At 38.0% G+C, this 11152-nt stretch overlaps 1 protein-coding gene across 1 annotated transcript; it reads right to left on the bottom strand.

Annotated features, from left to right (window-relative positions):
* Positions 1 to 2622: 2622 nt before the first annotated feature.
* Positions 2623 to 8075, bottom strand: LOC107669364 (replication factor C subunit 2-like). Its single transcript, XM_016461547.1, has 11 exons — positions 7891 to 8075; positions 7647 to 7716; positions 7514 to 7555; positions 7317 to 7423; positions 7077 to 7178; positions 6799 to 6899; positions 6498 to 6655; positions 3607 to 3672; positions 3434 to 3514; positions 3228 to 3341; positions 2623 to 2844 (listed from the first exon to the last, which is right to left on the bottom strand). The coding sequence occupies exons 1-11, from the start codon at positions 7998 to 8000 to the stop codon at positions 2734 to 2736; spliced, it is 1062 nt and encodes a 353-aa protein (XP_016317033.1). The 5' UTR covers positions 8001 to 8075; the 3' UTR covers positions 2623 to 2733.
* Positions 8076 to 11152: the final 3077 nt, after the last annotated feature.

Consider the following 11152-nt stretch of genomic DNA (forward strand, 5'->3'; position numbering starts at 1 on the left):
TGTTATTATTTTTTGGTTTTCAGCAATCAGGACAGTAAATATGCTGATTGCAGAAAACCTACAACAGGTAAACTATTTAACACATTCTGAAGGGGAAAACACATCTCATTATCGACTTTAGTGTCAGTGTTTTACCTTCAGAATACAAAACACTTACTTTCCCACACATTTTGTCAGAGGAAAGCTGAAATTCAAAATGCGCTCATCATTAGCCAAGAATGAGATTTTATTAATATCATGTCTATTTTTTTTAGTGCTAAGACCAAACCAAAGAGAAATGCCTTCAACCTCAAGGTGAGATCTTTTTAGCTGTAGTCAGTGCAGCTACTTGCTGTTTATTTAGTGTTATTACTGTTATAGTCATGTCCACTTTATACTTTATCTAATATATCATATTATTTTGGGTGGGGGGAAATGTTTTTGTACATCACTGAAAGCATTCAGAGGCTGTAATTATTAACTGAACAAAATTAACTGCCGTCTTTGCTGAAGTCATGACAGAAAAATCAAAATGAAGGAAATGTTACAGGCGTGATCAATTTTATTTTCACAGGCTGTCACCGACGAACAGGCCTGTGAATTGTAAGAATTTTTCTTTTTAAATTTGTGATGTTTAAACTGTTATCTCTGTGGTACCGATTTAGGATTTATTTTTCTATTATTATTTTTTGTTTGTTTGGACTGTTTCCAAGCAGGTGACATCCACTGGAGTTATCAAAACCTTCCAGATGGTAAGAATCATCGATATTGCAATAGTAAAATGTTACATTTAATGAAAGGCATTTTTAAATACAAACTAACCTACAGTAATGCATCTTTTTGTTTCTGCAGTAGAAAACGGCATCTTGGAACCAACATATGTGTGAGTCTTGTTTTTCATATGGTTACCATATGCGAGGAAAACAAGTCTACAAGATACTAATCAAAGACTTAGACTTTGATTACAAAAGCTAAGCATTTTTTAAATTATTCTACATTCTGCATCTGATACGTATACTTTTTTTTTTTTTATAGGGACCCAATTCCAAATTCACTTTATGTAAACGAGGATGACACAGGTAAATGTGTGCTGATAATTGTCATTGTCTAATGTAACCATTTCACACAGTTCACTCATTTCAGTTGTTCAAAGGAAAAATGAGGTCAAGTGACACATTTTAAACTGAGTACCAAGGAGCCTGTAAACATGTCATAAACCTGTAGATGATAAATGCAGTGTCTATTTCAAAAGCTGCTCATCACACACAACTGAAAAAGTGTTTACTGGTGCGTGATTTACTGCATACATGAACAAGATGCATAAAGCAGTTCTTTTAAAGAAATGCTTCATTCACATTCCCTAGATACAGATCCAGGAACATACGAGAATGTTTTTCCAACAAAAGAAGTGCAACATGACTCAGGTTGGTGCTTTCAGTCATTCTCATATCTATAATTAGTTTCGAAAATTACATTTGGTACCTCTTTATAGCTTAATAACATGAACAAAAATGATTATATCATATAACAATGTTCATTTATAATATATAAATATATCACAGTTATTGTAGGACAATTATTTTTTCGCAGTTTTTAATAATTAAAAACAAATTAAGATTTAAAATACATATACATTTGAGAGCGATTTGGGATTTTAACTTTTTTACTTGATAGGATTTTTATAAAAACGTTTCTTTGCTTATTGTGTTTGATAATGTTTCTGCAGATAGCTGTAATTATGAAAACTGGGACAATAGATATGAGGAAGGTAATATGTTCATTATTAAACCATTGATAAAACATTTTACAATTGATTCATGAGACAACGCCGATCACTTTTTTCTTTACCCTTTATTCAGATGAACCAGACTACGTGAATGAAATCACACAGTGAATAGGATTTTTTTTTTTGTATCAGAATTCCAAGACCTTTTTTATTATTTTGATTTTCACATTTTGATTTCAGTGGCGTTTACGGTTATTAAATTAAAGTGTTAAAAAGTGTACTGCTTGACCTTTTGAAGTAGTCAAATACGATTAAGTGTGGATGTGTGTAGTCAGCTCTGCTGATCAATAAACAATGATTTAATTAACCGTCAATGGATTAATAAATGCTATAAACTACGTCTAAAATATTTTACACAACGAAGGCACAAACATGAGGGCTACACATGAAGAGCTGTGCAATGAAGATTTTAAGCCAGTTTCATAGAGGTGTGACAAATGAGTCAGATGAGTTAACCTGCCCTTTTCATCACAAGTGAATGAAAAAGCTATCAGGGTGAGAAGCAGCTTTAAGTGGGGGAACGTTACAAATAAGCATAAGGTGTAGTTTGGTGTCTGCATCTGCTCTTGATAATGCTTTCCTCTCTGGCTCTAAAATTGTCATTGGCATCACTAGGTTGAAATCAAAACATCTACAACTGTCACTGGTTCTGCTATACTATTTCTGACATGATACAACATGGAAATTCATTATTGGAATGAACTTAATTGTGTGTTAAATTGAGCTGTTAGAACTGCCTCAAATTCTCATTAGGTAAGTGGAATTAGTTCTACTATGCCAAGTACTTTGACACCAAAAACAGGCCATCACTCACAAACATCAGAAGGATTTTGTACAATTTTATTAATGCAATTTGTCATTTTTACAATTATGACTTTTTTTCCCCAAAATATAAAAGTCTTAGTACATGTTCTGGAGATTAAGAACAATGAGACTGAAGTGTGATCATTTGATAACATCTCTTGTCTTTAGCTTGCATCAGCTGCAGCAGTCTTGCTGCACAGTCGACCCAACAGCCCAGCCATCTGTAACAGAGAGTTCACCCCTTCTGCCACTTTCATATGCGTGTAGCCAATTTCCTGGGGGATACAGTTCAAGTGTGATTAAAATAAACATGGTACATTTCTTGTTTTTATTTAAGTAATTTTCCCCACATTAAAACACTTATGTCATAACAGTAGCCAAGTAAAAGCTAATTTATTTTACATAGAGCAGTTAACCTCATGTGGGCTGAAATGTTGAGACCAGATAACAATAACTTTACAATACAGACAACAATTATCTCTGTAACATCACTGATATACGATACTTTCACATCGATTGGTGAAAACATTTGTGTGATGCTGCCTCTATTGTGTTGGATATCATTGCAATATATACCAAAAAAAAAATACTGAATTAAACTTTTAAAGCTTAAAGCAAATGTAAATGCTTCTTAGGGAGACACAAGGGTAATACACACCTTAATATATTCCAGCTTCAAATATTCAGCCATCTGAAAGGTCTTACACACTCTAAAGATGTTTCCAATGATGTCCTCTGGTGAGTATCCGAGTGACCAAAGCTGCTCAATAATCTGTAGAAAGACACATCATTTCTGTCTTACCCAGCACCTGCCATTTCTTAAACTGATCCTGAATATTTTCTAGGGCAAATGTTTAGTGGTACCTTGTAGGCTTCATCAATGTTAGCGTTGACACAGTGCTCCAGCATGCTTTTAACCAGCAGAGGATGTGGCTCATCACACACCTGCAGAAGCAACACTGTTGGTACTTCACCAATACATTTTTATACTGAAATGATTTCCATGCATTAAAAAAATAAAATGTATCTAAAAATACCTTGAACACATTTTCACTGTTGATGTAACCAAATCCAGAATTTGTTGACTGCAAGTTATTCAGAGCCTAAATTATGTATATATAAAAAAGACAAAAGTATAATATAAGGTTAATATTAATGTTTACCTAAAATGTACATATTTTTATTAGTGCTGTCAAAATTAGCGTTAATGCAGGCGATTAATTTTTTCAGTTCAACGCGTTAAAAATATTTTACGCAATTAACGCAGGGGCGGAGCTAGGGTTGGCCACCCCACTCACAGATGCTACAGATGTCTCTATTTCTTGACAAGAAATGTGTTTTAGATGCAGAATGCCTTTATGACCACATCAAATGGGAGACTTTCAAACGTGCACACACCAGGCGTTAGTCAAACGAGCGCGGAAAAGGTACAGGTGAGGAGGGAGCTGCAGTAGAACAACAGTGAACTGTGGTCAGATGAGATTCTGTCAGGTCATATGTCAGTAAAAACGATTTTTTCTGTACTGTTAGCCGTTATACTGTGCTCATTCAATTGCACGCACAAATGCGGCGGTGCGCCTGTATCATTTCATATCAAAGCGCGAAAGAAACTATGAGCATGCAATGTCGTAGTTATGTTTTCAGTTAAATCATTAAGTTACCAAAAAGGCAATTAAAGCTGCCTTAAAACTGTGCATGCAAGTATATGCTATACGAGTCACATTTCAGAACAGGTCTCTGAAATGCAGTGGTTTTCAAAACTGTCCTGGAGCAGCCCAGCACTGCCTCCCTCATTTAACACACCCAATTCAACTCATCAGCTCATTAGTAGAGACTTTAAGACCTGAAGTGGGTCAGAAAAGGTAAAGAGTAGTGAGAAAATAGAATGCGTGTCAGATCTGCGTCATGTTCAGCAGTGGCAGCTCTTAAAGCAGCCATAATAACCTAATAACCCAGCTACTGTGTTGTCTGTTTATCAAAGAACAAAAGAAAAAGAGGAAATCAATGAATTTTGTAGCTTTAAGGATTAATCTTTATTTAAATTAGAATTTAGTGTTTGATATTCAATTTCTGTATATTTCCTACTTGCTGAAGGGCACAGATAAATATGACATTTATTATAATGGGTTTATGTGAAGAATGTTTTAAGTTCACTTAAATTAGAAGTTGTTATTTTTTAAAGTCTAATAAATGTTAAAATTGCACTTAAATTAGAAGTTATTTTTTAAAGTGTAATAAATGTTAAAATTGATAGCTCTCAATTATACTACTGTAGAGTTGAATGGCTATAGTCAATGGTTAAATATTAGGGGAAAAAAACAATTTCATAGACATCAGTAGTATTAGTATTAGTGATACGTGCCTTCAGTCATAAAAAAGATGCCATTAAAGAAATATTAAAAATATACTGTTCTTTATGTTGTTTCTACATTAATTTGAAGATTGAATGTGAAATTATTGCAATATAAAAGTATATTTAAAAACTTTAATGTTAGGTAGGATTAATCGTGATTAATTTCAGAAAAAAACGTACGATTAATTCATTTTTTTAATCGCTTGACAGCACAAATGTTTATTCAAAGTTATTCAGAGTGCCTAGATAAAAATAAATGAAAGCGAAACAAAAAATATATAACAATAATAAATTAACATTATAGGTTATATTAGGGCTAGGCTTGCCGCGATAGACGGTGCTGACGGTGATACCGGTGTTAAGCCGCAACACCGGTTTGAATTGCCGCTATTTGAAAGTGAATGTAAAATGCACACGCTGCTTTTACAAGTTATTTAAAAGCGAAGGAAAGCGGTGTTGTCACACGTAGATTAACCGGTGGGAAAATTTCCTCACCGTCACAACCTAATTAGGTTTGTGCAATTAATCGCATGCGATTGTCATGCGCATCTCGTCAGGACAGCCGGTCCCATGATTAGTAGTAAATCTCCATCACCTGCTTTCAGATGGAGCGGCATTTAATACACAGAGGTGTGGTTCACGGACAAGCTAGGCGATATCGCGTTCATAATCGAAAAGCAGGTGATGGAGATTTACTATTAATCACGGGACCATACATATGCATATACATACATACACAAACAATAAATAAACAATAATAAAAACCATTTTAGGTTGTTGTTGTTATTATTATTGTATATTGTAATATTAACAATAAGAATAATAATAATAATAACAACAAGAAAATTAATAACAACCTATTTCTTTTATTATTTTTCTACCTATAATGTTTATTATTAAAATTAAGTGAATTAACATATATAATACATAAATTAACATTTTAGGTAAACAAAATAATATTAATAATATAAATTATTTTTTATTATCGTTCATAATACACACAAATTTTTGTGTGAATTTGCCCTTTCAAGCACGACTTGAAAGCGGACTCAATATTTGTGTGTTCTGAGACGCGGGTTTGCGCACTTTGGATGAGCGCACACAGATCTTCTCATGGTGTGTGCGAGTTCTCATTCACATATTCTGGCTCTTGAATGTTTAAACTGGCAAGCCTTAAATGAGTTTAGTTTAAACACAGATAGCAATGTGTGCTGTTCAGGCCCCGCTATCATGGCTGGGTGATGACAGCATAAATGAGTGGTCATATTCCAGCATATGGCACTGGCATTGAACAAAGAGTGACAGGTTTGTCCATTTTTTTTGTCCATCGCTGTTGTTGTAATGACTTGGGAAGTCAGAATGCGTATCCATCAACAGACATATACATTAGCCGAATTAATTTACGTGTTGTTATTTTTAACAAACCACATTACAGATGCATTGTCAGATTTAAGTTGAACCCCAGTGCAAGTGCGTGCCGAACCATGGGTGGAGAACGGTATGGTTAGATTTTTTACCGAGAACCGTTACACCCCTAATACGCACATAAAAATATAAAAAGATAATTGACCTGACCTGTCTCATGTCCCCTTGAGCAGTGAAGATGATGGCCTCTAGGCCGTCATTGGTGACATGCAAGTTCTCCTGCTCAACTACCTCTGTCAGACGCATCATGATCTGGTCATCTCTGAGTTTGCTGTAACGCAGCACCGCGCAGCGGGACTGGATGGGCTCTGCAACCGAATGATAAGATAAACTGAAAAACTTCTGTGTTATGTGTACTCTGGCATGTACTTTAATGTAATAGTTCATTTGAAGCATGTCATCAAAGATTTAAATGTCAATCATTTTGTGTTTTATGTGCCACGTTGCTCACCTATGATCTTATCTGATGCATTACATGCCAGAGCAAAGCGTGTGGTTTTGGAGTAGATCTCCATTGTTCTTCTGAGAGCCTGCTGGGCTCCATCTGTCATGCTGTTTTAAAAATACAAAAACATATTTGCATGAAGCATTTTTAAAATCTACAAATTTAAAACTTTTAAAATGTATACATCTTTAAATTTATTTTTAAATAAATATTTCTAAAATTAATATGTAAATTAAATTAAATATTTTTAATAAAATAATCTATATTTTTAAGAAAACGATTACCTGTCAGCCTCATCCAAGATTATGACCTTGTGGCGACCTTTAGGGAGTGTGACCTTTTGCTGGGCAAACATTTTGATTTTGTTTCTCACAACATCAATTCCACTAAAATTAATAATAGACCATTAAACATTAATTAACAGACATTAAACTATGAATATGATCATCCAAAACATTGGATTTGCAGAAACGTGTTTAATGACACTCATTAGTTGTACAATCCCTTCAGCTTACGTTTCTTACCGGTCATTTGAGGCATTCAGCTCAAGCACAGCATCTTTCATGGCTGGACCAAGAAGAGCTCTAGCCAAACACAAAATGCTGGTCGTTTTTCCAGTGCCAGGAGGACCCTAAAAACAAACGTTATCTCCATTTGAAGGCATAATGACATGTACGTAAATTCAGATGCCACCTGGTTGTGAAAGCATATTTTAACTTACAGCAATGATGATGTTGGGCACGTTTCCTTCTCTTGCAAACACCTGCGACAATAACAGGGCAAAAGAGGAAACATCAGCATTTCCAGAAGCTTACTGACCACTTCAGGCAAATCAGTATGTATGTCATACCGACCTCCAGTCTGCTGACAGTTTCCTCATTTCCAACTATTTCATTCAGCTTCAGAGGTCTGTATTTTTCAACCCTGGAAATAAAAACACATTTTAAGCACAATTAACGTTATTCATCACAGTGAGCATGCAGCTGCAGAGGGAAACGAGCTTGGCAGTTCAGCTGCTGTAAACATAGCTGCAGCCTCGCTATCTTTAGCGACATTAAAGTCATTCAAAAACCACAATAGCAGGCTTACAAACTGTACCATGGTAGTTCATAAGCATTCGTTGAGGATTTCGGTGCAGTATCATCCCTTTTAGGCGGTCCGTCGGCTTGACTTTGTTCACTGTCTGCTTCTTTCATTTCAACATCCATGTTGCCTGTGAGTAGCACGTATTCCCGCCACGACAGGAACAAAACAGATCTGAAATGACGCCATTTCCGGCAACAAGTGTTGGGTCGTTTTTGAACGATTCGTTCATTTTAAACGAATCTTTAATGTGACTCGGGAAAAACGAGTCGTCTCAGTCGCGCATGCGCAACATACTATAGGTTCTGTACTGGAATTAGTCAAGTAGTTCACCTGGTTCGAGTCTTCGGGTTTTTCGAGTCATTCGTTCATCACGTGACAGCCCCATAAGTTTAACCAATGCAGTCTGAGCCGGAAAGAGAATTGATTAGTTCATCTCTGGAGTCTTCGGGTTCCCTCCATAGACTGTATAAAAACAGGTTCCCTCTCATAGGTTCACTTCAATGCTGCGATGACCGTCATCGCTATGGGAACACTTCCGGTGTGACGAATGTCTGAAGCCCTTATACCATCATGCTAATTTATTGGCCAATAGCGCTTAGCACCGCCCCAAGCATGTCACGTATGCTCATATATGCGTGCTGCACGCTATTTCATCAGATTTTAATTCCTTCAGGAAGCGAATCATCTGTTGCCCGTCGGAAAGAGATTCTTGTGTTCTAAGCCATCTATTTATATAGAGCAGTTTACTCCTCTAAGGCGGACACAATGAGTTTTCCGATATGTATGGATGCATGCAGGGCTGGATTGGTAATCGGGCATACCGGGCATTTTCCCGGTGGGCCGATGCACTTAAGGGGCCGATAAAATTTTTTATTTTTTTTTGCCAAGGACCATCACGCAGGGACAGCGAGCAGCCAATGGCCATAGAGCAGTTTACTCCTCTAAGGTGGACACAATGAGTTTTCCGATATGTATGGATGCATGCAGGGCTGGATTGGTAATCGGGCATACCGGGCATTTTCCCGGTGGGCCGATGCACTTAAGGGGCCGATAAAATTTTTTATTTTTTTTTGCCAAGGACCATCACGCAGGGACAGCGAGCAGCCAATGGCCCATTGGATTGTCTCCTGTATAGACAGCGTAAACCATCCAATCACAATGCGCTATAGACGGAGCGATGAAATATTTTGCTCCGCCGATATAAAGATCGCATCACCCCAACTTCTTCCTCGTCGGCATTTCCCACGTTTTCACAACAGATTTATCAAGAACAGGCTTGCTCTGCGGTGAGTGATGCGGGCCAAAGAGCAAGGCAGGAGGAAAGTGCTTGATAGGGACTCGCAACAGAGGCAGACATCTAGCCTATCCTAATGTGTGTGCGTGCCATGAGTGTAGAATATGTAAACACTTTAATCAAATGTAAATTCGTCCCCCGCGCTTTTTTAGTCAAGTCAAGTGTGTTCATAGAGGTTTCCATGGGCCAATGCGAATAATGTCCAGATGAGCAGGAAAATAGTTCTATCCTACACAATTACTCTCTAACAAAGGCTATTCGTCCAATTCAATGCATATTATACGAATTCTTTTGTTGTTAAATTAACAAAATCACTGGTAAATAAAACACACCTTAGTATCGATATTTTTTGTTTGAGTATCGATACTACTAATGCAGACACGTTCATATGATTTGGCGCGTATGCTTCCAACTCTTGATCGTGTACTGTTTTTAGACGCAGACTCTGAGGAGTCATGCAGCAGAAGTTAGGTTATGTTTTTGGCGCTTCGAGCTACCAAGCATTAGTTTGCCCGACTAACGTTAATTACTATTTCTTTCAGCTCCGCTGCTGCATTGAGCTGAAACAAATAAGTGGAAGAGCTCACGTGTTTGAGAGTATTTCTTATAGCAAGCTATAACAGTGAGTAGGCGGGTTTCCCCCTCTCTCTTTAACGTTACCAGCTGCGCTGTACTAATGCAGACACGTTCATTTGATTTGGCGCTTATGCTTCCAACTCTTTGTTCGTGTACTCTTTTTAGACGCAGACTCTGAGGAGTCCTGCAGCAGATGTTTGTTGTGCACTATGATTTGGCGCTTCGAGCTACCAAGCATTAGTTGCCGGACTACTTCTCTCAGCTCCGTTGCTGCGTCGAGCTGAAACAAGTGGAAACAAGAGTATTCTTATAGCAAGCTATAACAGTGAGCTGGCGGTTTTCCCCCTCTCTCTCTAACGTTACCTGCTGCGCTGCACTGGTAGAGTTGAGCAGACGGTTTTCCTATCTCTCTCTCTTGCATTATGTCTCTCTCTTGCATTATGGTCTTGGCGCTTCGTGCTACCAAGCCTTAATCTGCCCGGCTGTTAATTTTTCTTTCAGCTCCGCTGATGCTTTGAGCTGGAACAAATCAGTGGGCACGCTCACATATCTAGAGTAAATTCCTATGGCAAGCTGTTTTACACCTAATGCCATAGTGACTCGGGCTGCGGAGTGAGCGGGTTTTTCCCTGTCTCCACTCCTGCACTGCATTAATTAGGGCACGTACATTGATTTGGCGCTTACGCTTCCAACTCTTGTTCATGTGACTGTTTTTAAGCACGGACTCCACAGCTGACATTTGCCATGCGCTATGGTTTTTGGCGCTTCATGCTACCAAACACTAGTCTGCCCGGCTAATAATTATTATTCTTTCAGCTCCACTGCTGTTTTGAGCTGGAACAAATAGTGGACTCTGTGCTATGAGCTGGCTCTGTGGAGTTTTGCAACACACATTTGTCGTGCAACATGGTTTTGGCACTTCAGGCTACCAACACTATTTGCATAACTAATCATTATTCTTCGCTTTGGAGATCGAGAGGATAGCCCTAAAGCCATTAGCGCAGGGTTTATGTTGACATCCAAGTCCCCACTCTGTGGTTGGTGATGGCATGCCTGATTTTAGTATCCGTTCCTGTTTCAGAGGTTTTTCCCGCAACTCAGGTGTCTCGGGACCTCATGAGGGAGGATCAGGCTGTCGTATGGTTACACCATCCAGCTTCTATGGGTTGATTGGATTTGCGTCACCTAACCTTGTGCTTGGAGTAAGCAATTTCAAGATGCTGACGCAGAAGTTCATCCTGTCTCTATCTGACTGGCCTCGAACGCAAGGTGAATGGATGCGTCTTGGCCCTGTTGTGACAGGGTGTCTGAGTTTTGAGTTACCTTAACAATTGGCTGATATTAGCTCAATCACACAAACTGTTTGGAGCAGCGTTTTCTGGCATTCCAATGGTTCTTACCCAA

Source organism: Sinocyclocheilus anshuiensis, unplaced genomic scaffold (genome assembly GCF_001515605.1).
Source record: "Sinocyclocheilus anshuiensis isolate Anshui unplaced genomic scaffold, SAMN03320099.WGS_v1.1 scaffold180, whole genome shotgun sequence".
NCBI classification, from domain to species: domain Eukaryota; kingdom Metazoa; phylum Chordata; class Actinopteri; order Cypriniformes; family Cyprinidae; genus Sinocyclocheilus; species Sinocyclocheilus anshuiensis.

Coding starts and splice junctions, on each gene's coding strand:
- LOC107669364 (XM_016461547.1), bottom strand. CDS start 8,000: ATGGATGTTGAAATGAAAGAAGCAGACAGTGAACAAAGTCAAGCCGAC. Junction 6,900..7,076: donor ATCTTGGATGAGGCTGACAG/GTAATCGTTTTC, acceptor TTTTTAAAACAG/CATGACAGATGGAGCCCAGC. Junction 3,342..3,433: donor ACATTGATGAAGCCTACAAG/GTACCACTAAAC, acceptor GTCTTTCTACAG/ATTATTGAGCAGCTTTGGTC.